Source organism: Erithacus rubecula (genome assembly GCF_903797595.1).
Source record: "Erithacus rubecula genome assembly, chromosome: 20".
Lineage (NCBI taxonomy): Eukaryota > Metazoa > Chordata > Aves > Passeriformes > Muscicapidae > Erithacus > Erithacus rubecula.
This window is the reverse complement of record NC_136672.1, coordinates 2,202,884-2,226,853: the sequence shown is the minus strand read 5'-3', so window position 1 is coordinate 2,226,853 and position 23,970 is coordinate 2,202,884. Positions and strand designations below refer to the sequence as shown.

At 42.7% G+C, this 23,970-nt stretch overlaps 1 protein-coding gene and 1 long non-coding RNA gene across 2 annotated transcripts in view; one reads left to right on the top strand and one right to left on the bottom strand.

The window, feature by feature from the left end:
- The window catches only part of LOC306810508, a 149,461-nt gene that overhangs the window by 46,897 nt on the left and 78,594 nt on the right, over nt 1–23,970 (top strand). The gene's annotated exons all lie outside the window — the stretch shown is intronic.
- On the bottom strand, nt 6,034–22,140 carry LOC306810506 (myosin heavy chain, skeletal muscle, adult-like). Its single transcript, XM_079323195.1, has 37 exons — nt 21,922–22,140; nt 21,693–21,836; nt 21,445–21,601; nt 21,109–21,136; nt 20,896–21,010; nt 20,712–20,804; nt 19,355–19,418; nt 19,088–19,186; nt 18,885–18,988; nt 18,671–18,809; nt 17,907–18,025; nt 17,658–17,807; nt 16,776–16,946; nt 15,783–16,092; nt 15,604–15,683; nt 14,845–15,143; nt 14,565–14,688; nt 14,349–14,485; nt 13,992–14,247; nt 12,785–13,027; nt 12,418–12,594; nt 12,187–12,332; nt 12,009–12,099; nt 11,531–11,920; nt 11,166–11,292; nt 10,950–11,068; nt 10,489–10,685; nt 9,952–10,135; nt 9,700–9,865; nt 9,403–9,527; nt 8,909–9,217; nt 7,967–8,170; nt 7,501–7,626; nt 7,234–7,404; nt 7,042–7,146; nt 6,805–6,900; nt 6,034–6,211 (listed from the first exon to the last, which is right to left on the bottom strand). The coding sequence occupies exons 1-37, from the start codon at nt 22,123–22,125 to the stop codon at nt 6,056–6,058; spliced, it is 5,925 nt and encodes a 1,974-aa protein (XP_079179321.1). The 5' UTR covers nt 22,126–22,140; the 3' UTR covers nt 6,034–6,055.

Here is a 23,970-nt window from a genome sequence, read left to right as displayed (position 1 = left end):
CTTCTTCCCTCTCCAAAATGTGCCAGCCTAATGTTCTTCCTTCAGACCTCCTCCTCCCTTTGGCCTTGGCTAGCACCCAAGGGGCCCTAGTGAGCCACCTATTTTCTTTTAGGTGGGACAGACATGTCAGGACCTAAAGGCCAGCCCAGAGCATTGTCCTGGCAGTGGCTCAGGCTCAATGGTGTCTGAGGCTGTGTGGCAGCAGTTCTGCACACACCTACTACCTTAAACCAAATGCCCTCCCACCTCTCCTGCTACCTGCACTGCCACCCGAGGGTGAGCTCTGTGTGCAAACACATCTTCATTTCACTCAGGAAAGAACACTTTTCTGTGGTTTGCCCTTTGACAGCCCGTTCTCTTCATATGGACCTGGGAACGTCCCAAATAAAAAAGTTTGGCTCCCCTGTGCCAAAGATTTTGCTAATATTTCTCTGAAGACATATTGAGCTAGACACTTCAATCTCAGTCCTGCATTTTGGTGTTTTCTCTTCCTTTTATTTTAGTCTATTTGCTTCCCATCAAGCTTCCTCTCTGTCAGCACTGAGCAAATAACACGTGTGCTAATACAGAAAAGAAATAGGGAGGTCGGTGCCTTCCCAGCCAGGTCAGCCAGAGGAACTTGCTAAATATGTTTGTCATTCCCTTGTCTCAGGCACTGCCAGAATATTTTGAGCAGCAAAGGCCCCTGCAGCCCTGCTAGCTGAAGGGCATCAGCTAGCAGATTAACTGTCTGGTGGGAAGCACTCCTTTCCCTATCTCCCAATGCTCAGTTCCTGCCTGTTTTCCACCTTACCAGCAGTTTTCCTGCTGGATTTGTTCCAGATCCTGGCTGTTTTGATCCAGCTAGATCAGAAATGCCACAGCTCCTTTGCCTGGACAATCTTGTCTGAAGGTGACAGGTTAATCTGTCTTGGCCTGCTTTTGACAAACCATCCTTCATGCACTTTTCCTTGGAGTGTGGACTCTGCTGAAGGTCTTGCTGAAGGTTACAGCCCTATGGACAGCCATTCCTTCCCCAGACTTTGTCATTCCCTGTCCTTACTCTAGTCCATACATGGTGTGTGCATGGTGTACGAAGGCAGGTCTGGAAATCCCTCCTGAAGGGGAACTGAGCATGGTCCCAATAAAACAGAATTTCTCCCCAGTTTGTCATTTGGTCCCACTGAATGTTGAACTATGGTCTGGTCTCTGTAATGGCCTCATGAACACTCCATGGCGAGTTTTTAGTGGATAGAACACTAGAATCTCATGATTCACAGAGACATTCAGGGCTGGCATGACTGGTGGGAGAATCTTCTCTAGCCTCACTGAGAATTCCTCACCATTCTTGATCATTTAGTCAGTCTGTTATAAATTTAAACCAGAATGGGATTCAGATAGAACATGGGATATAGGTAGAATTCAGCCTTCTTGACTACAGGGAGGCAGCAGAAAGGAACTGCCTTTGTTATCATGGAAGCTTACTTGTGTTTTTGATAGGGGGTTTTCACTACATGTGCCTGAGCCTTGGACTTCCTAAATATAATTCCCAGTTCTGAGAAAACTCCACAAAGTAAAATGTGATTAATCTTAAAGGTTGTCAGGGATTGGTTAACAGTTTTGATAGGGAGCAGATGCTTTGCCTTGCCAGAGGGAGACCCATCCATGTTTGTGTAAGTGAGGGGCTGATGTCTTGTGTGGTGGAAGGATTAAGGTGTTTAGTGTGGATGTGTTCTGAAGCAAGATGAAGAATGTTCCCCCCACAATCCCTGCTTGGTGAGGAGGAGCTGCAAGAGCCTCATGGCTCTTGATGGACTTTTCTTCTGGGAATTCACTGGTTTCTCCTTTTTTCCTGAGCTTTCTAAAAAACTCAAGGATAACACAGACAAACCTACTAATATTTCCACTTTTTATACTAATTTGAATTATCAGATACACCAGATATTTTGTTAAAAAACCTTCCCCATGGGATCTGCAGCTTGCTAGTGCTATTGTCAGCCTGCTGTCATATGAACAGGGCATGCTGGAGGCATCGGTGCACCCTGTGGACCCTGATTAACTGTCTGACAGGGAATATTCATACTCTGCTGCAGCAGCATTTCTGCTGCCTCTGTGTAAAATGAGAGCTCCCAGGAATGTTAGCACATGCTGAAAACAAATGCTGATGCTCTGATCTGCTAGAGCAAAACTTCTCATCTCTACCCTTCTGCTAAGATGCAGCTGAGTACTGGACCATTGCAATGGTAAGGACATACTTTGTATATAAAAACCAGTAGGAATCAGATCAGACTAAAGTAAAGTGTATTTTTTGCAGGATGTTTTTTGCCATACTGTGGCTGGCACGATGAGCTGCCCAGCAAAGTAACATGGTTTGGAGATGTATTCAGGCATCCCTAATCCATGCTGGTGCAGGGAATGAAAAAAAATTAGTAAGAAACATGCAGTGACCTCAAAGAAAGTTGTTAATTTCCATAAGTAATGACAGACTTGAATGCATCCTCTGGGATGAAAAGCAGTTCAGGATGCTCACTGCATGGGCTGTGAGAGATGACAGCTAAAATCCAAGGGAGTAGAGCATAAACCCCAGGATAATGCACTGCTGGTGAAATTTGGAGGACAGTTGTTTGGGTGGGGATTTTTTGTGGAGGAGAGGGGGGCGAAGCTGGCTTGTTCATTAATTTGTATGAATTGGTGGGTTTTCTCTCTTCAAGTTCCTCTAGTCTTTGTGGTTGCTATGCTTGTGATCTTGCTTCAGTTCATGGAAATTGAAGTGGTTACTTTTCCTGGTATGGACTGTTATGATTTATGTGTTTGTAAAGGTGATGACTTTCAGTGTAGACTCCAAGTGGCTTCCTGAAAAGCTGCACTGGCAGATTATCTGCAATTAAGGGGAAGGTGTCATTTCACTGAGCAGAGGAAGGTAAAAATTGTGACCTGGAATGTCAGGATAAACAGATCTTGAAAGTGCATCAGAGTTAGCTAATCATTCTCCTTCTGCCAGTACAGCAAACATGAGAGGATGACATCTGAGTAGTGTTCTAAATAATATGAGAATGATGTAGAGAATACTTTTTTCACAACACACTGGAGCTTAAGTTACAGAGAAGATGAGTAGGGTGGAAAGACTGTGAAGCCAATGGGAAGATTAGTGCCTAGAAATGTCTGAGATGTTGGAAAGTAAAGCAGAAATGACAGAAATCAGTGCTCAAAGTTCAGTATTATAAAGAAAAAAAAGGCCAGCTTGTACTGAGAAAAGAAATAGGATGATGAGATATGACTCACATATAATGACTTAGTGCCTCCTAAAGTGCTGATGCTTTTGTGCCCAGGAGACACAGTCGTCCATGCCCAAGCTGTTGAAGGTCTGAGAACTCCATAGTCCACATGGGGCAGCAGCTCTAGTGGAGCTCATCAGCTGCATCTATTTTAAACCTTCTCTTTGAGATGTCTCTTTAGGCCAGTTATGGGGCCATGTTTTTTCCAAGATCAGTTACCTGTGCATCAGCACATTTCACATCACAAGCAGCCTGACTCCAGAAATAGTGTGTTGATGCAAATGACTCCTGCCCTCCAGCCAAGACAGCAAATCAAAAGTGAGGAGAAATTGGTTTTCCTTACTCATCCCTTTAACATTCCACTCTGATTCCAAAAAAGTCTCCAGCCATGCTTGCCAGGATGGCCAGTGGCAAGGCCAGGTCAGCACAGTGCAGTGTGTGATTTCTCTCTCTCTCCCACCTGTGCAATTGAATTCTGGCCCAAGGTGTTTTCTCTGAAGGAACCTGCAATGTTACCTTTCATCAATTGAGCATTTAGTAACAAATCCTGAGGCCATCATTTCTTACAAGTGAGAGAGGAGCCCAACAGTTTCAGGTGCTTCAAGTGCATCCTGATTCTTCCATGTCAGAGCAGCTTGTTCATTCTGTAGGGTGATTGTAATACTGTCCAAAGGGAGCAGGGAGTTTTGGCATTGAAATATGGTCTCCAAAGTTGTTGTGATATTTTCTAGTCTGTCAGCAGGTTTAGAGAGGTACAGATGGAGCTGGAAATACTTAATGTTTTCACTGAGCCACAGTTGCAATACACTGATTTTTGAATTGCGATTTTGGGGTTGTTTGTTGGCTTCTTTATTTAAAGAAATATGCTCTTTAGAACAAACAAAATTCTCCTGCTTTCTTTCAAGGTGTGGAAGGTAAGGATTTGCCTGGAAAGAAAGAATATCACCTATCTCTTAATAGTATATTGTGGGAAGGGAAAAGGTGAAGTGTCATTTCCTTTCTTTGTTGCCCAGATATCACTGGCATTGAAGTTTTCCCCAACTTCACACATAGAGATGACGTCTGAGGAGCATCACTTACAGTGACACAAGAGTCAATACAGGGTGTCATCTTTTCCTTAAATAAATTTAACTTCTGCCTAGAAAACTACTTCCATATTTAGTTATAGCATGAGAGGATTCCCTGGGTGTAAACCTCAGTGTGTTTGGGAGGAGGAGGACCTCCCAGTCCTGAATGGTGTTGCTGCAAACACACTGTTGTGGTGCAGTGCAAAATGATTCCTTCCTGCTGTTTCTCACCCTCTCCTTCCCAACAACTCCAGCTCCCTTTCCCAGCAGTTTCAAAGCTCCTTGAAGCTTTGCACATAAATAAAGAGGTGTAGACCTAGCCAGGAATCTTGAGGGACCACAAGTGTTCTTGTAATGTCATAGAGAGCCAAGTCTCCTTTATGATGGTAAAATGGAAAATGGTATCTGCATGTAGAATCTGCCCTTGGCAGCTATGAGTTGTGCCTGGCTCCAGAACTGCTACAAATCTGCTTCCTTATTCTAAGTACTGCTTCTTGCCTTGCAGGAAACAGCCTGTCATTTGTTTAAGACTTCAAACCAGTACACCTTGTAGATGTCTCGTTTCTTCTCAGTTTAGCCCAAATACAGTTGGTATCTACATTCCACTTATCCAGTGCTGCAATACTCAGGTAGGACACATTTTGTCATTATTATCTATGTATTTTTATCTCTATAAACTGTTAGATTTTATGTTTTCTTTCAAGTTGTAATGTTCTCAGTATTATTTTCACTTGAAAACTTATCTTGCATGATGGAAAACAGCTCTTTTAGCTTTTTGTATTTTGTACATTACTCTAAATTATTCCTTAGTACAAAAGCTCATACATTTCTGTGCTGGATATGCTGTACAGCAGTGCAGCGGTCCCCAGCTTGTTCTGGTGGCTCTACATGTTAGACTGCTTGGGGTTATCCTCTTCTTCAGATTTCTACCAAGCTGTTCAATTAAGTTCAATTTCATTTACAACAGGAACATACTGCATTAATATTGGCTATACTGTCTCAGAAGGAGTAGGCATTGCAATATCCTCATATGCAAATAATATATTTGATAACTGATTATTAACACCATATTAATGAAGTTATTAACAAGGCTGTAGTATCTTTAAATTTTCTCAGTAACAAGCCTCTCTCTAGAGCTACTGGCCTTTGCTTGCCTTGTTCTAAGGCAGCACATCAGTCCTTGCCAAAGTTCCTCCACAAGGACTCAAGAGACATACAGATGTTTTTAGTACTACATATGGCTGCCCTTGGGGCAACTTGACTCTAAACACCCCTTGCCCAAGAGATAATGAGACCATCAAAGAAAACCTCTGAGTACCAATGTAGAAACATGACTCACAAAGGCAAAAATATTTTTTCTTTGCCAGGACAGAAAAGGTGCTTGTCTTGCATTTGTCCTGATGCGATGTCAGTGTGGAAATTAAAATAGTCTTATTCCCTCCTTGGCAATGCAGTAAGGCGCAGTGGAGAAATACCAGAGATGGGATAAGTAAAGTTCTACTGTTACACAAGGGTTAAAAATGAAATAAATATATCATTTGAAAATGCCCCAAACATGTGTAACTGCAGAACTGAATTGTAATGACCAAAATAACTGATTTTGCTGTGCATGCGAAGAAATCTATGACATTTATTCTCTACATATTGACATGGTTATGAGCAATTCAAGAAGGAAGTGACAGAGAGGTCACATTCTGTGCAGCTCTCAGGTCACTTTTCTTCTTCATGATATTCTCACTCTTCCTCTCCTATCTTCTTGCCATGAATCTCCCGGCTCTTGGCTCGGAGCTTGTTGACCTGTGACTCTGCAATGTCAGCCCGCTCCTCGGCTTCCTCCAGCTCGTGCTGGATCTTGCGGAACTTGGACAGGTTGACATTGGACAGCTCCTCCTGGGAGTGAAAAGGGAATCAGGGGTCAGGAGCACAAGGCAGGGGTTTCATTCCTACTGCAAGTCAGTCTAATGGGGCTGCAAATCTCCATCCCCTCCCACCACTGCTCACACATCAGCCCCACACAGAGCTCATCATGCTCCCCTTTTCAGGACCCTACTGGGACAACGTTCACTGGGACTGTGTCACACATTAGAAGCAATTTCATCCCTTGGATTCATCATTTCTGTACCTACTCTCACACTACTTCCTGCCCAACTGTCAATGTGACTTTTTGCGTGGAGAAGACCCTGAAGCCTTCTGCTGCTGATTATTAGCAGAGATTTGGAACTTGGCAGTGGGTGTGGCCCCTGGGTTTGTTTATTCTGGCCTCCTGTGTGAAACAGGCTGCAGAACTTCCCTTAATCAACCTCCCTGAATGCAGGGTGCCCAGAGCTCACCAAGGCCTCATAACACAATAGCTAAACAGTGTAGCCAAGATGGTTGTGTCTCAGGACTTTCTTTCATACCCCTCTCCTGGTATTCAGCCTTATTCAATGTGTATCCTGCCCCAATGGAATGTGGCCTTTGCCCATTCTCCAAGCAATACTTACAGCCTCCTCAGCTTGTCTCTTGTAGGATTTCACTTTCATTTGCAGCTTGTCCACCAGATCCTGCAGCCTGAGAATATTCTTCCTGTCTTCCTCAGACTAGGGAGGTTGGCAAAAGGATAGAGAGTCAATTCATAGTCCTCCATCACACAAGGTTCACAGTTCCCCTTGGGAATGGTGTGTGCAAAATGTGACTCACTGTGAGCAAACCCTGTGAGAGCAGGAGACCTCCTGCCTTACCTGGTAGGTCAGTTCCTTCACCCTGCGCTCGTACTTGCGCACACCCTTCACGGCTTCAGCGCTGCGCTTCTGCTCAGCATCAACCTCCCCTTCCAGCTCCCGCACCTGCAAGGACAAGCCCATCTCTGCAGCTTCCCTGGCAATGTCTCTCCAAGGACACGCTCACTCAGGCACAGCCCCAGCCCTACACACCCTGGCCTCCAGCTTCTGGATCTGCTTCTTCCCTCCCTTCAGTGCCAGTTGCTCGGCCTCTTCCAGACGATGCTGCAGGTCCTTCACTGTCTGGTCCAGGTTCTTCTTCATCCTCTCCAGGTGGGCACTGGTGTCCTGCTCCTTCTTCAGCTCTTCTGCCATCATGGCCGCCTGGTCCAGAGCAAAAGGGTCAAAGCCATTTTAGGGCTGGAGATATTCTGGGCAGAGTACATTCATCGGCAGCAATGCCAGGAGCACCCAACTCACATCTGTGATGGCCTTCTTGGCCTTCTCCTCAGCATTGCGGGCTTCCTGGATGGTATCCTCCATTTCACTCTGGATCTGGGCAATGTCTGTTTCCAGCTTCTTCTTGGTGTTGATCAAGCTGGTGTTCTGTTGAATAATAAAATTTTGTGCAGTTATTTCTAAAAGTGCAATTATTTAAGAAATTTAATGTTTCAATGTAAAGTAATCCATTAAATATCTAATATCAGCATCTTCCTGACATACCTTGTCAGGTCATACACAACTAGATAGCAGAGAATTATTGAAATTTGAAGCAGTTTTTCTGACTGCTAATGCAAGCCTACTCATTTTGCCATAATCCATTTCTTTGTACGAGTGTAATAATTTTAGTTCAGATAAAGATTTCTATTACAAGAGTTTATTTAGGAATTTACATGGATGACAATCTGTAAAGGAAGAAGAAGTCCCATGGGATTTTGAATCTAACCTGAGTGTGGAGGAGCTGAACTCTCTCACTTGCATCCAGAAGCTCCTGCTCAGCCAGTTTCCTCGATCTCTCTGTCTGCTCCAGGGCTGCCCGGAGCTCCTCAACTTCAGCCTGCAGCAGGTTTGCTCTGCGCTCCACCATGGCCACCTGCTCCTTCAGGTCATCCTGTGTCCTGAGAGCATCATCTAAGTGTATCTGAGTGTCCTTTAAGAGAAGAAAAAGAAATTACAAGGTGAAGAATAACGAGAAATTATACAACGACACAGCACTGTTGCACAATGCAAATTGCCATCAGTCCAATAATTCTTATGGCAGTATAATACATATAATTATAGGTGTATGTTTGTATGTGGATTTATTGTTGGTCTATGCACAGTATATTAGAAAAGTCTGTAGGATGATGATTCATGGGGATCTGTGACAGACAAAAAGTAAGGTCAACTCCCTGAATTTCAGGAGAGTGGAACTGAGTTGTTCAACAAGCGCTTGGATGGAAACCCCTTGAGAAACTCCCCTCAAAAATAAAGAAACAAAAAAGAGTTAAGAACATTTTTTCTAGAGTTCAAGAGCTCTCAATTCATGCGTGTAATCAATCAGGGAAGGGAGCCAGGAGATAAGCACGGCTGAGCAAGTACCCTCAGATCAAACTGAAATGAAAGAAGGAAATGCACAAGGTGGTAGAACAAGTGCCAAATGTCTTCGGAAGAATACAGAGGTGCTGCCAGGATGCGTGGGGATAGAATTATGAAAGCCAGAGCAGAGCTGGACCTGAATTCCTGTTTTATTAACTTTTTGTGTGGCCTCACATTGAGTATTGCATCCAGTTCTGGGCTCTTCAAATAAGGAGAGTTAGTAAAGGAACTGGAATATATCTAGAGGACAGCAGCAAAGCCAGTGCTGGACAAAGTAAACCCTTAAGTGCACATACTTAGTGTAACATACCTTGAGCACTGCCTGGGTGTTTCTCAGGTTCTTCTGTGCCTCTGCAGCCACACGGTTGGCATGGCTCAGCTGGATCTCCATTTCATTCAGGTCTCCCTCCATCTTCTTCTTCAGCCTCAGGGCTTCATTCCTGCTCCTGATCTCAGCATCCAGAGTGCTTTGCATGGACTCCACAATTCGGAGGTGATTTCTCTTCATCTGGTCAATCTCCTCATCCTTCTCTGCTATCTTCCTGTCAATCTCAGATTTCACTTGGTTGAGCTCAAGCTGCAGGCGCAAGATCTTCCCTTCCTCATGTTCCAGGGAGGCCTGGAAAAGTGGACACAAACATTGATAACATTCATAAACATTCTTCCTAAATTCTTGGGAATTGCAATATATTTCCAAAAATTTAGCTGTCTGCACTCTCCAACCAGAATGGAGGGGAATCCAGGCCTTTTTAGCCCTATTTCCTCATTTGTTTAGTGCAGACACCAGTGATAATGGTTATGTACCTCAGCTTCCTCCAGAGCAGCCTGGATTTCAGATTTCTCCTGCTCAATCTGCTTCTTGACTTTCTCCAGCTCATGAATCGCCTTTCCTTGCTCAGCAATCTGCTCCGTGAGGTCGGAAATCTCCTCTGCAAGGAAGGGTGAAAAGCAGCATGGTCAGGCACAGAGCTGAATGGAGAAAGGCTCTGCTGCATCAAGGGACCAGGCATGTTCTTATCCCTGCAGGCCCTGAGCCGTTAAGTGTGGCAGAGAGACAAGCTTGTGAGAAAGGGCAGTAAGGAGCAGAGGGCAGGGACTTACGCTGCAAGTTCTTGTTCTCCCGCTTCATTGTCTCCAGGTGGTCCAAGGACTCCTCATAGGCATTCTTCATCTTGAACAGCTCCGTGCTGAGAGAGCGCGACTCCTTCTGGGAGGCCTCCAGCTCAGCCTGCGTTTCCTCATACTTCTGCTTCCATTCTGCCAGGATCTGCAGAGAAACGGGCTGTGAGTAGGGCTGTGGCCATCACGGGGGCATGCTCTGCCCAGGAGTGCTGGTGCTGGAGGCCAACAGACCTTGTCAAAGTTCTTCTGCTTCTTATCCAGAGCAGCACAGGCGGCATTGGATCTCTCCACATCAATCATCAGGTCCTCCACTTCATTCTGCAGCCTCTGCTTTGTCTTTTCCAGGGAGGCACATTTGGCATTGACAGCTTCAACATGTTCCTCTGCATCCTGCAGACGTTGGGCCAGCTTCTTCCTGGGAGGATACAAGCACAGTGCCACGTTACAGCTTGGAAGAGCACCAGTTACACACTGTCATGAGAGAACAGTTTTGTGCTTTTAAATTAAACACATTTTTAACAGACACAATAGACACATTTGTGTCACTATCACCTATGGAGTATTAGGCTTACCTTAGTACTTCTAAAGTCAAAATTTTCCCTTCCATTCTACACTTTTTCTGTCTGTCCCTCTCTTCCCTTTTTTTACAAAGACAGTATATTTAATTGCCTCCATCCCATTCTTGTCTTAACCCACTCTCAGAGACTCCAATTTCTCTAGATCAATTTCAGTTTTCTGGCATCATTTGCCATCCTGTTTCCCATGTACTTGGCCTCCTCGAGCTCCTCCGTGCGCTGAATCGCGTCCGTCTCGTATTTGGTTCTCCACTGAGCCACTTCACTGTTGGCCTTGGACAGGGCTCGCTGCAGCTCCCCCTTGGCCTCCTGCTCCTCCTCATATTGTTCCCGGAGCAAGTCACAGTCGTGGCGAGCGGACTGCAGGGCGTGGGCCAGGGCATTCTTGGCCTAGATAGAGAGCATGGTTGGGTCAATAAACGGTAATATCCCAGGAAATTTCTTCCAATTAATTAATTTCACACTACAAACATGACTGCTGGAAGAGTGTTTGTAATGAAGGACAGATGTAAGCCTGGAGGACAAGATCTATTAATCAAACTTGTTGCAGAAGCAAAGCCTTCCCCCAGGAAGTGCTAAGCAGATCTTGTCCCCACTAGGCAGTGTGAAGCTACAAGTGTTCTTAGTGGCCAGTAGTAAGAAATTAGGAATAACCTTAATTTCTTCCTCCAGATGCCTCTTGAGTTCCTCAATTTGTTGTGTGAAAGCCTGTTTGCCTCTTGACAGCTGAGAAATCAGAGCATCTTTCTCATCCACCTGGCGTGAAAATTCACCTGGGCAAGCACACAAATAAGAAGACATTGAAATAGTCACTTATGACACAAAATAGATGGTTTAGGAGTCATGGACAAACATAAGCATCTCTCTCACCTGCTTCTGTTTGCAAACGAGCTCTTTGAGCATTGAGGTCATTGATCATGCGCTGATGCTCTTCTTCCTTGGTCTTTAACTCACTCAGCTGGTCTTCCAGAGTGCGACACATCTTCTCTAGGTTGGCCTGGGGATATTACAGAGAATGAAAGAAGATTAGTAGCTAGAGGCTTTCTTATTCTGAACAGCAAGATTCTAACCAGAAAAATGTGAATAAACTTGCAAGTTATAGACTGTTCCTTGAAGTTAGAAGGTTAGGAACAAGTTCCATAGAGACAGAGTGAGTTGGATGGTAACCTAACCATAATTTTAAAGGATATATTCAATATTATATATTTTCATTATGATTTCATATTTTTTCTTACCTTGGCTTTGGAGACAGACTCCATGTTGCTGGCCAAGTCATCAATCTCCATCTTCATCTCACTCTTCTCCTTCTCCAGCTTCTGCTTCACACGTTGCAGGTTGTCGATCTGCTCCCCCAGCTCAGCTGTGCTGTCCGCGTGCTTCTTGCGCAGGGCGGCAGCCGTGGCTTCGTGCTGCAGCGTGGCCTCTTCCAGGTCACGGCGCATCTTCTGGAATTCTGCCTCACGTTTCTTGTTCATCTCAATCTGAGCTGCTGTGGCACCTCCTGCTTCTTCCAGGCGCTCACTGATCGCCTCCAGCTCCCTGGACAGGTCAGCCCGATGCTTCTCTGCTTTAGCGCGAGAGGTTCGCTCTGCCTCAATTTCCTCCTCCAGCTCCTCAATACGGGCCTGTGGAACAGCAGGGACCCCTCACACCCATGCCCTCATCCTGCCTGAGCTGAGCCTGAGCAAGGCAGGGGAAGGAACAGACACTTGCCTGCAGCTCCTTGATCTTCTTCTGAAATTGCATGCCCAGGGCTTGTTCATCCTCAATCTTGCTCTGGATTTGGCTGATTTCAAAGTCTTTCCTTTGGGCCAAGTGAATTGTGTTAGAGCTCAAAGGAAAAAGGCAAGTGCTGCAGCCCAGCACTCAGGTGCCCCAGAGCCACACTTACTTCTTCAGTTTCTCATCCAGCTGCTGCTTATCATTCTCCAAATCCATGATGCTGTCCTGGGCCAGTTTCAGGTCTCCTTCCAGTTTCCTCTTAGCTCTCTCCAGGTCCATGCGCAGTTTCTTCTCTTGCTCCAGGGACCCTTCCAGCTAAGCACAACAAAACCATCAGTGCTCTGCCAGCCATGCTGGACTCCATACCTGTCCTGTTCCTGTTCTATGTCTGTGTACTTACATCATCCACTTGCTGTTCCAGCTTGGTCTTGGCTTTGGTCAGAGTATTGACTTTGTCTTCTTCTGCCTGCAGGTCATCCAGGGTCTGCTGATGGGCCTCTTGGAGGGCTTTCTTCTCTTTTGTCAGCTTCACAATGGTCTCATCGAGGGCTGCCATCTCCTCAGTCAGGTTTTTCACCTAAAAATATAAGCATGTTTTAAAATTTGGAAGAAAACATGTTTACTCCTTTTGTGTTTCATTTATCTCTTGGATGCTCAGAGAAGCCCAGCTCAAAATTTTCTGAAGCCAATATGTCTTTTAGTAAGTTGCCTTTTACTCTGAGAGTTTGTAATGTCCTGATCCTTTATATGACTGCCAATGTGTATACCTTGTTTTCGGTGGCGTGCTTTTCCTTCTCCACCTTGGCCAGTGTAAGCTCAAGGTCATCAATATCTTTCTTCAGCTCTGAACATTCATCCTCCAGTTTCCTCTTTTTGGCTGTCAGCTCAGCATTAATTTCCTCTTCATCCTCAGCCCTTTCAGTCACCTCCTTGACTTTGGCTTCCAGCTGGATTTTGGTTTTGATGAGCTGGTCACACCTTTCCTCAGCATCAGCCAAAGCATCAGCTTCCTGGTGGGAAAATACAAGAAATATTATTTAATTCTGAAGGAACTATGTTAGTTGGTAAGTCTTTCAGAATTTGGGGGAAAAAACACCCTGTGAAATTACATTACAAACTACAAAGCTAGAATAAGTTTCTAGTTAGTTTTCTTCTTCTTGGCCTTTTTGCATTATTAATAGATTTGTGTTTAGCTACATTTTATTTCACCCTCTTTATTTTGGGTATATCAGAAAGTCACTTAGATTTATTCAGTATTTTCCTTTTCTCCTTTAGAAAGTGATTGTATATTATTACATACTAAATTGAAATTTATGTGGAAGTGTTGAGAAATGTAAATAACTATACCACTGAGGAAATATTTGAAACTTCCATTAGTAGCTTTATAGTCGGCCAATGCTGGCAGTCAACAACAGAATAAGATTCATCTTTCCTTGAAATATACATTTCAACTGAAGAATATTACCAAAATGTTTTTTATGGTTTTGGGAAGCCAAAAGACATTGGAGACAGATATATGGAGATGATGCTTGTGTTTTAAGTTTTACTAATCATCTGTCTTCTGGGAGTAGTAGGTACAGGAGGTGAGGTGAGATCTGCTATAAGGAATGGTAATCAGCTCTTTATTTTGACTACTGAGTTAACACAGAGTAGTAGTTCAAACTACCCTCTCACCTCCACTAGAGACAGTACAGCAACTACAATAAGCCTTTATGTCTCAAGTAACGTCTCTCTTATGAACTCACTTGGACACATGTCGGTATGAAGACTAAAAACTCATACTTTTTAAACTCTACCTCACAATATAAGATGGAGTGGAGAAAGAGTGTGGCCAAAATTTTACCTTTAGTTACATGGTATTAGGCTTAAAGTATTTTAGAAAGTTTGGTATGTTGAGAGTCCTGTATCAGGAAGGAAGAGTTAGATCTTACTTACTCATAAATGTCACTTACAGGTTACTTAAATGTTACTTACAGCCTGCACTTGGAGTTGCAGGTCATTTTTCTCCTGCACCAGTTTCACCATTTTCTCCTCCAGTTCCTTCCGCTTTGCTTCAGCCTTCGCAAGCTCCTCCTTGGTTTTCTCAAACTCTTCCTTCATGTTGGCCATCTCCTTCTCAGACTCAGCACTCTTCAGCAAGGGCTTGATCTTGAAGAACAGCTTCATCCATGGCCAGTGTTTGACATTCATGAATGCACGAATGTTGTACTGAATACAGAAGATGGATTCCCTGAGAAAGAATTCAAAAACACAATGAATATTCTCAGTCTGATGAGTGTGACCAATTTCCCCCAAGTACAGGGACTTGAACTGAAGAAGAGGAAGGTGTACCTCCGCTCCACCATTCTCTGGTACTCCACTCTCATCAGGAATCCCCTGCACCTGGCCTGGGTGCGGGTGATGAGCTGTGCCAGCTTCTCATCCCTCATCTCCTCCAGCAGCCCTATCAGCCCAGCTTTGAAGAACACCTTGAGAGAGGGAATGTTGCAGCACATCACTGTCAGGTAGAGCAAAGCCCAGGGACACAGTGAATTAGGGGTTTTGTACCTTGGTGTGTCCAAATCTGTACTGGGTGTGGTCCACATCGATTGACCCAAGGAGCTTCTCAGAAGCCTTCTTGCTATCAATGAACTGTCCCTCAGGGATGGCACTGGCATTAAGCACCTTGTATCTGTAGAATTATAGAAAGATAAGACTATTTTTTATGACCAACACACAGCAGACGCTAAAGCCCACTAGCTCTTCTTAAAATTAGAACACAGCTTAAATGGACCCATGAATGAACCAACATTGTTTTTAATGATGCTGACAAGCAGAGGGCTCTCACCTCTGTTTGAAGTCAGCATAGAGGACTCTGCTGGGGAAGCCTTTCCTGCAAATCCTGATCCCTTCCAGCACGCCGTTACAGCGCAGCTGGTGCAGCACCAGCTCGTGCTCCATGGCACCTGGCAATGCAGAGCACAAATGAATGGCACAGCTTGCAGTGCAGAGGGGAATGGATGTATCAGAGCAAGGAACTTTTTGCTTGAGCATCTTACCAGGTGTTTTAGTTTCATTGGGGATGATACAGCGCACAAAATGGGGGTGAGTGCTCCGCAGATTGGTCATCAGCTTATTCAGATTCTCCTGTGGGATCAAGCACAGTAGCTTAGATTAAAGTAATTTACTTCTGTACCTAGATGCCACGGAATTAAGATAATAAATCTTAGGAGAAAGAAGCTTTCAAATTCAAAGTTTAGATTTAATCAAACCTTCTACACACTTTTTATTGATAAGTATTCTCATTTTAAAAAATGTTTAAAATTCTTCACTTTATTTTGGAGGGAGTAAAACATTAATGTATAAATATTTTAACAGATTCTGAATAATAGTTTTCACAAAAAATGTGAGTGAAATTTTATAAGAAATTCAGAGAGCCATATTAAGACTGAATCCTTAAATGTGAACAGAAAATCACTATGAAAGGCACTTCAATCTTCGTATTGCTTCTTTAGAAAACAAATACCAAAATAAAAACCTGAGTGTCTTTAACTCCATTCTGACACTATGTTCATGTCAATTTATAGAAAATTAATCCATACTTTACCCGGAAAAGAGCTGAGACAGTCTGGAAAGAAGACCCCTTCTTCTTGCCTCCTTTCTTGCCACCACCACCACCACCAGCCTCTTTAAAAAATTAAAAAAAAAAAATGTTTTTCAAGATAACCTTTTTTTTTGCATCTTTACATATCCCTAATGATGAAAAATAAAATTTAGAAAAATAACCTGCTTCTGCTCCACCATAAGAAGCAAAAAGTAAAGCCAGGGTCTTCACAGACGATTTCTGGTACAGCCCAATGACAGTTTCATTCAGAGGGTCCTTGTTCTTCTCCAGCCAGCCAGTGATGTTGTAGTCCACTGTGCCAGCATAGTGCACCAGGGAGAAGTGAGCCTCAGCCTTGCCTTTGCCAGGCTTGGGCTTCTGGAAGTTGTTGGACTTGCCCAGGTGCTGGTCATAGAGCTTGTTCTTGAAAGAGGTGTCAGTTGCCTTGGGGAACATGCACTCCTCTTCCAGGATGGAGAAGATGCCCATGGGCTGGAAGACAGTTCAGTAAACAAGAGAAAATAACTGTAGAATACACAATTATGGCTTGGTCTCAAAGGGAATTTAGTAAAAGACAGGAAGCTGAAAAACAAACTTTGCAATGTAGAAAATTTATTTCTAAAAAGTGAGTTTAACATATTCCCCTGCTTGATTGTGATTCAGTAATGTTACCTATGCCAAAGACCATGTCGAAGTTCATTAGGAGAAAGAATATATTTAAAAGTATTTTTCAAAAATGTGTCCTTTGCTTATTTACTTCTGTTTTTGAATTATCAGTGCCATAAATTGTATGGAGCTACAAGAAACTTCCATTTCTTCCCCTCAGAGGTCAGGCATTGTACTTGCTTTGCTGTGAGCCATACAGAAAAAATGTATTTTCCAGATAACTTTATTCAAGAATCCTAAAAAATGTTTTCATTTTAATTTAGGAACTGCCCTGTGTTTTTGAAGAAGATATCCTTTATCCAAGCAAGTGGAGATACATTTATTTCATGCAGCGAATGTGTGAGAATTACTTCTATAATTTTCTGTAGACTTCATTATATCTATAATGCATAATTAGCAAAATAAGTCAAGATGTATTTCTACAATTAAAACTAAATACAAGGATCTAATCATGGGAAATTGAAAAAATTGCGTTCTTGAATGGAAGACATCTTGAATTAAAAACTCACCTTCTCAATGAGCTCAATGCAGGCAGCCAGGTCCATGCCAAAGTCAATGAACTCCCATTCAATTCCCTCCTTCTTGTACTCCTCCTGCTCCAGCACGAACATGTGGTGGTTGAAGAACTGTTGCAGTTTCTCATTGGTGAAGTTGATGCACAGCTGCTCCAGGCTGTTGAACTGCTCAGTGGAAGAAAAACATAACCAACCCTCATCAACATGCCCAGTTATTCATCTTCTCCTGCACCCTTTACAAATCTCCACAGTTAAAACACTGTATTACCAGGACCACACCATTACAGAACCTACATGCAGCTCCAGAAAGAAATACCTACATATTGAAAAAGAGGATTCTTTTTTTTACAGATTTTTGCAGTGAATCTCCTAAAATTAATAAAATACTTGGGCATTTTTTTTTTTATTCAGCAAATAGATGAGTGCATGCTCTTGTCTCCAAATTGAAAACCCTTGATACCTCTGATTAAACACATAATTATTCATTCCTTGATTCTTTAAACAATTTGAACATCTTTAACTCATTATATATTTGCCAACGAATCTCCTAGTTCTGTCCCAAGCTCTTTTATAAAAGCTGTATTATAAATTTATTGGAATTACTTTGGGCTCTTTAATCCTTAACATTAATCTCAAACAATTGTAATATTACAACATATAAAATTCTATTTGCTGCTTCTGCACAAACAACATGATTCTGTGCTTGGACTGATGGAGCTTTGGAGGATTTTGTTTTCTGCTATAAAAGAAAATGACTGAGGTTTTTTTCTGCATAAAATCGCAAATTACTAGAATGTTAAATCTTTAGACTAATATTATTTATCTGATATAATAATCCTTCCTTTCAAGAGCAGCCCTCAAACCTGAAATCCTTACATCAAAGATCTCAAAGCCAGCAATGTCCAGGACACCAATGAAGTACTGCCTGGGCTGTTTCGTGTCCAGCTGCTCATTGATACGAACAACCATCCACAGGAACATCTTCTCATAGACAGCCTTTGCCAGGGCACCCACTGAATTGTACACCTAAACCAAAGAAGAGTGGAGCAGAGGAAGTGCAATATCCAGAACAAATAGTAAGTGACTCAAGTCAGAGGTTCCCAGTCACCAACTGGTTGTTGTTACCTGCTGCACAGTTTGGCCCTTGGTCACGTATTCATTCCCCACCTTGACTCGGGGGTAGCAGAGGGCCTTGAGCAGGTCTGCTGAGTTCAGACCCATCAGGTAGGCAGCCTTGTCAGCAACTAGGATACAAGGACAAGGAGACAGAAAAATTAAAAGTAGCAAGACATGCAGCACTTTGAGTGATGAACCCTTTCCAAAACAGCTGCAATATTTAATGTTCTTGTGATCAAATTTTGCTTAATGGATCTCAGAGGAGCCATGACATAATTATTCAAATGAATAATCTTTGCATTGAATGTTTTATAGAGCAGTACATTTAAAGGCTATATGCGTCTTTAAAAATCTTAACAGAAACATCTAGAAACAATGTGTTTATGAAAAATTTATTCTGGAATTCATGAGTAATTTTGCCTTAAAAATTATTTATGAAGTTGAAGTTCTATAACTGAATATAATGCCTTTTTTTTCTTTAATGATCAAGCAGAAACCATTTTTTTTTTAAAATCTTTTCCTTCTCAGTGTATCTAAGCACACTGAGTAAGTTATGCTAATTTAGATTGGTAGTTCAGGAGAGATTTTTGGACACATATGAATTTCATATTGCAGATAATGACGAGCCGTAATTGAAGAAAGAGTGCATTGTGCATGGCAGTTTCATACATATGTACCATCTCAACTAAACACATTTCTACTCTATCTTCCAAATACTGAATTAATATGACCACTTTTATTTCTAACTGGTCAGCCAAAGATTTTGCAGGTACCTTCTGTGCCATCAGGCTCTGCCTGCTCCTCACGCTGTTTCTGCTTGAACTTCAGGTTCCCATAGTGCATGACAGCCCCTGTCAGCTTGTAGATGGCTGTTTTCTCATCAGCACTGAATCCCAGGATGTCAATGGCACTCTGCAATAGGAACAGTAAAATAAAAGCTTTGCCTGGGAGATGACAGTAGTTACAATACTCTGAATTGCTACTAACATCTGTAGCCATCAGCTCCTCCTGGTCGTTAATGCTGGCGACAGTGATCTCGCCTTGACTCACAAATTGGTAGTCATATGGGTTGGTGGTGATGAGGAGCATGTCTGAAAATAAGAAGATGGGTCATGTAGGCTTAGTTTAGTCAAGCCAGTAGTGTGAGCTGATATTTAGCAATCTTCCTCCAAGTTAGTAATTCTTCCTACCGATTAGCTCTGGCTTCTTGTTGGACATGATCTGATAAAAGATGTGGTAGCTCCTTTCCGCCTTGAGCTGGAAAGTGACTCTGGACTTCTCCAGCAGATCTGGAGGAAAAATTTAGTTAGAAACAAGAAGAAAGATGGGGGAAAAATAAAGAGAAGATGGAAGATGGGAAGAAAACAGGGAAGACACTATAGATGGTAGGGTGAAAATATGCTGCATGGATAAATGGGGAATGGACAGATTGTCATCTGCTCAGGAGAGTGTCTTACATGTTTCAATATCTGCAGAAGCCAGTTTTCCTGTGGCACCAAAATGGATTCTGATGAATTTGCCCTTTAAAGGAATAAAAGTGTTTTAAGATTTACAGCATTAAAAGTATGTCTAAAATGAAAAATTTTGCCATTTATTCCACTTGGCACGAGATTTCTGCCTAGAAACATTTTCTTAAAATCAGCTGTATTTCAACCACTAACATAAAATTGCATTTTTCATTTCTGATTATGAAAATAATCAGCAGTGGCACAAATCCGTGTTTTATGTATGCTGTGTATACATATGTGAAGGAATGTGTGAAATTCATTAGACAAATTATTCTAACTATATTCTGCACACAGAGAGAAGTTACCTCAATGATGCAGAAATAGCAATTGAAGTAGTTCAGCTGCTTAAATCTGAATTGTGATCTAATAAGCAATTTCACTTATGATTAATTAAATCTGAAATACAGCAAATATATTATTCAATTAGGAAATCTTCCTTCCTCCCTCCCTCCCTCCCTCCCTCCCTCCCTCCCTCCCTCCCCCCTCCCTCCCTCCCTCCCTCCCTCCCTCCCTCCCTCCCTCCCTCCCTCCCTCCCTCCCTCCCTCCCTCCCTCCCTCCCTTCCTTCCTTCCTTCCTCCTTCCTTCCTTCCTCCTTCCTTCCTTCCTTCCTTCCTTCCTTCCTCCTTCCTTCCTTCCTTCCTTCCTTCCTTCCTTCCTTCCTTCCTTCCTTCCTTCCTTCCTTCCTTCCTTCCTTCCTTCCTTCCTTCCTTCCTTCCTTCCTTCCTTCTTCCTTCCTTCCTTCCTTACTTCCTCCTTCCTTCCCTTCCTTTCCTTCCTTCCTTCCTTCCTTCCTTCCTTCCTTCCTCCTTCCTTCCTTCCTTCCTTCCTTCCTTCCTTCTTCCTTCCTTCCTTCCTTCCCTTCCTTCCTTCCTTCCTTCCTTCCTTCCTTCCTTCCTTCCTTCCTTCCTTCCTTCCTTCCTTCCTTCCTTCCTTCCTTCCTTCCTTCCTTCCTTCCTTCTTTTCATTTCTTTTCTTTTCTTTTTCCTTTTTCCCACAACTCTGCCTGTCTCTTAGAAAATTAATAGAAAAAGAAGTAAAAATAAACAAATCTATTTTTTAACATGACAATATGTTCTAAGATAAATATCACATGACCTGATATTTTGTTTTGCATTTTAATGTAAAACAGAAATAGTTCCTTGTGTTTTGAAGTCAGGAGAATGATCTTTAGGAAAAGTGGCAAAGCCATGCTAAAAAAAAAATCAGTTTTACTCTTGAAAACATGATGGCTGAACAACAGAAAAGAATGACTGACATGAACTCCTCTTTACTGTGTTACAGGAATGATTTTGTTAAGCAACTCACAAAGCGTGAGGAGTTGTCATTCCTCACGGTCTTGGCGTTTCCAAAGGCCTCCAGCAGTGGGTTGGCACTGATGATTTGATCCTCAAGTGTTCCCTGCAGAGAGATAACTATTGCTGGTTATCCTTTCCAACATCCTGACAGCAACAGATGAAAACATTTATCCACAATTCGTCTACTCACTCACCTGCATTTTACCTGAGGTCTGCTCCTCCTTCTTCTTGTCCCCACTGGCTGCAATTGTTGCAAAGTACTGGATGACACGCTTTGTGTTGACAGTCTTCCCGGCCCCGGATTCTCCGCTGCCAAAGGCAAGAGAGAAGCAGAGGGTGCGTGGTCAGGCAGGAGGTGCCCTGGCCCCGGGCAGCCCCGCAGGGACCCGCGCAGGGGGTGTACGTACGTGATCAGGATGGACTGGTTCTCCCGATCTGTGAACAAGGCAGAAATACAGTACTTAAAACTCAATAAGCAACAGAGAAAGAATGAAACATAGTCAGGTAAGTTTAATGTTTTGCCTGATGTCAGTGACTTTAAAGAACAAACTTCAAAAGCACATAACTGAATGTATAGGTGTCTTTCATTTAAAGCAGTAGAAACAATGCTTGAAGATAGTAAATCCCACAACAGATGTGTGTGTCAGAACCAAGAAAGCTTTGAAAAAGTCTGTTGCTGGGACAGAGTAACTCCTCAGAGAATGTAATGGTCCAATGCCTCTAAGGTAGACAGAGACACTCACCAGTCAGCATGAACTGATAGGCGTTGTCAGAGATGGAGAAGATGTGTGGAGGGGCCTCCTGGCGCTTCTTGCCTCGGTAGGCCAACACCACCTCGGGGTTGTACACCGGCAGCCACTTGTAGGGGTTGACAGTGACGCAGAAGAGACCCGAGTAGGTCTGTGAGAAAGGGACACAGCACGTTGGCTTCCCCTGAGCCTGGCCCAGCAGCTCCTGAGGCTGCCCAAAGGAAGCTGCTGCTGCCACTTACGTAGATCATCCAGGCTGCGTAACGCTCTTTGAGGTTGTACAGCACAGCGGGTTCGTGGAGGTGGGTCATCATGGCCATGTCCTCGATTTTGTCATACTTGGGGGGGTTCATGGAGAAGATTTGATCTTCTTTCACCGTCAGGGTCTGTCAGAGCAAGAAGAACACGCATTTCAGCTAAGAATCCAGAGTGGGCATCAAATCTTTTCCTTCAGCCTTGTTTTTGACTCACCTCTCCCCCTTCAGTCTTGACAGTGACTTTGCCTGATTCCCTGCTCGTGATTGTCCCTTTCACAAATGATTCCTTTGCATGTACCACGAAGACAGATGATTTGGCATCAAAAGGTTTGTTCTGGGCTGCAATTCTCTCCTTTTCTGATTTTCGGAGGTAAGGAGCTGCCTCCCCAAAAACAGCCATCTCCGCGTCCGTAGACATGGCTGCACGTTAAGGAGGGTCTTGTCAGCAGAGAACACTGTGGAAGAGCAGATATGTTGATCAAATTTGCAAAAAAGGTAAATACTTGTTAGGAGAAGAAAAGAAAAACTGTGGAGAAAAAAATTAATATAGCTATTAATATTTTAATATTAATACTGCTTGTAGCCTTTTGGAAGGAATTGTGAATTTTTGGTGCAAATCAATATTTATGGGAAAGATCAAAATTATAGTTGGGGAGATTAATTGGTTTATACTGAAATCACATTGAAATAATCTATAGACCCTTAGAATTCAACTATTCAGGCACTGTACTGTGGAACCTGAAAAAGAATATTAAAAATCCTTTCAACTGCTCAGGTACTTTTACAATTAATTTGGAATTATTACAATGGTCTTTCCTCACAACTGATAGTTTTTCACAAAGCTCACAATTTTCATACTCCACTGTCTGAATTGCATACTGAAAACTCAACTTCATAGGATTCAGAACTTTTTAATAATTGTATTAATGATACAATTTTCTCTAATTTTATTAGCTGCTTTAATCGAGGCATAAATTGCAACATGACTGTTAAAAGAAGATTAATGTTCTTCAAACCACACTGAGATAGCTCCTTTTCTAGTACTTTCTTTAGCTTTTTAAAAATTAGTAGAATTTTAGAGAAAAAACGAAGTTCAAAGATTTAAAGCTTTAATAAAGTACTTAAAAATAAGGAATTGTAAAGCCTGTATTAATTTCTATGAAATATTTTTTTCTTTCTCCTGTCCTGAATAAAAAAATTCCAAACACTGGGCAGCTTAGGAAAACACTTAAATATCTCTTTCTGTATAGATTTAGGTACCTGATATTTATACAATATTTAATCTTGTATTTAGTTGTACTAAAATGAGAAAATGTAGCATATTTCTTCATTTGTCTCTGGAGGAACAGGTAGTGGCTTCCAGAGGATGGGAGCTGCATCTTCCTTTTCTTGGGAGGAAGAGAACAGTGTAGGGAACAAAGGGCAGCACTGCCTTTTACAGAAGTGACAATCAGAGCTTGGTTTCTTATATTACAACTTTTTCTAGTCTTACTGCTTTAGTGACTCCATGGAAAATTTTGGACAAAATATCACATTAATTTACATATTCTGAGACAAAATGCTGAATTTTGCAGTTTTCCTACAGTATTCTTAGTTCAGTTACACAGCTACAACAGCAATGATGGGAAGGCACACCTCACACCCTGTTAGGTGAATTAAGCAGAAGTGAGGAATGTCCCCATTGGGATTTTCAGCCTGTCATGAATAGTGAGAGACTTCAAACAGAGCTCCTTAAAGAATGGACTATATGTCTTTATGAGATCCCTTATAAGCTGGATTGTTTCAATTATTCACTTGAAAATTTTACCAGCCTTCAGCACCCCATCACCTTATATACCATTCACTCAGCCATACAGACACCCCACCCCAAAGGATCTGTCTCTGCCCCTAAGAATCAGTAAATCAGCTTCTTACCTCTTGTGACACCAGTTGTGTGGCGTGTGGGCTGGCAGCTGGTCAGAACTGTAAAACAGAAATGACAGTTCCCAAATTGCTGCTGCACAGAAATCAGAAGTCAAAATATGCAGGTGCCTTGAAAACAGATTTATAATGGAGTTCCCTGCTGGGCAGGAGCACGGGAGGCAGCAGGAATGTGGAGGCACATGAGGCTGCCATCCCCTTGCTGCCAGCCTGCAGACCCCATCCTCTTACCTTGGAGCTTTCTGTGGAGCCAGGGCAGACGTGGTGCAGGGACGTTTTATACGATCTCCTGCAGATGCTACAGATGCCTACTCTTTCTTCGGTCAAAAATATTTTGGCAAAC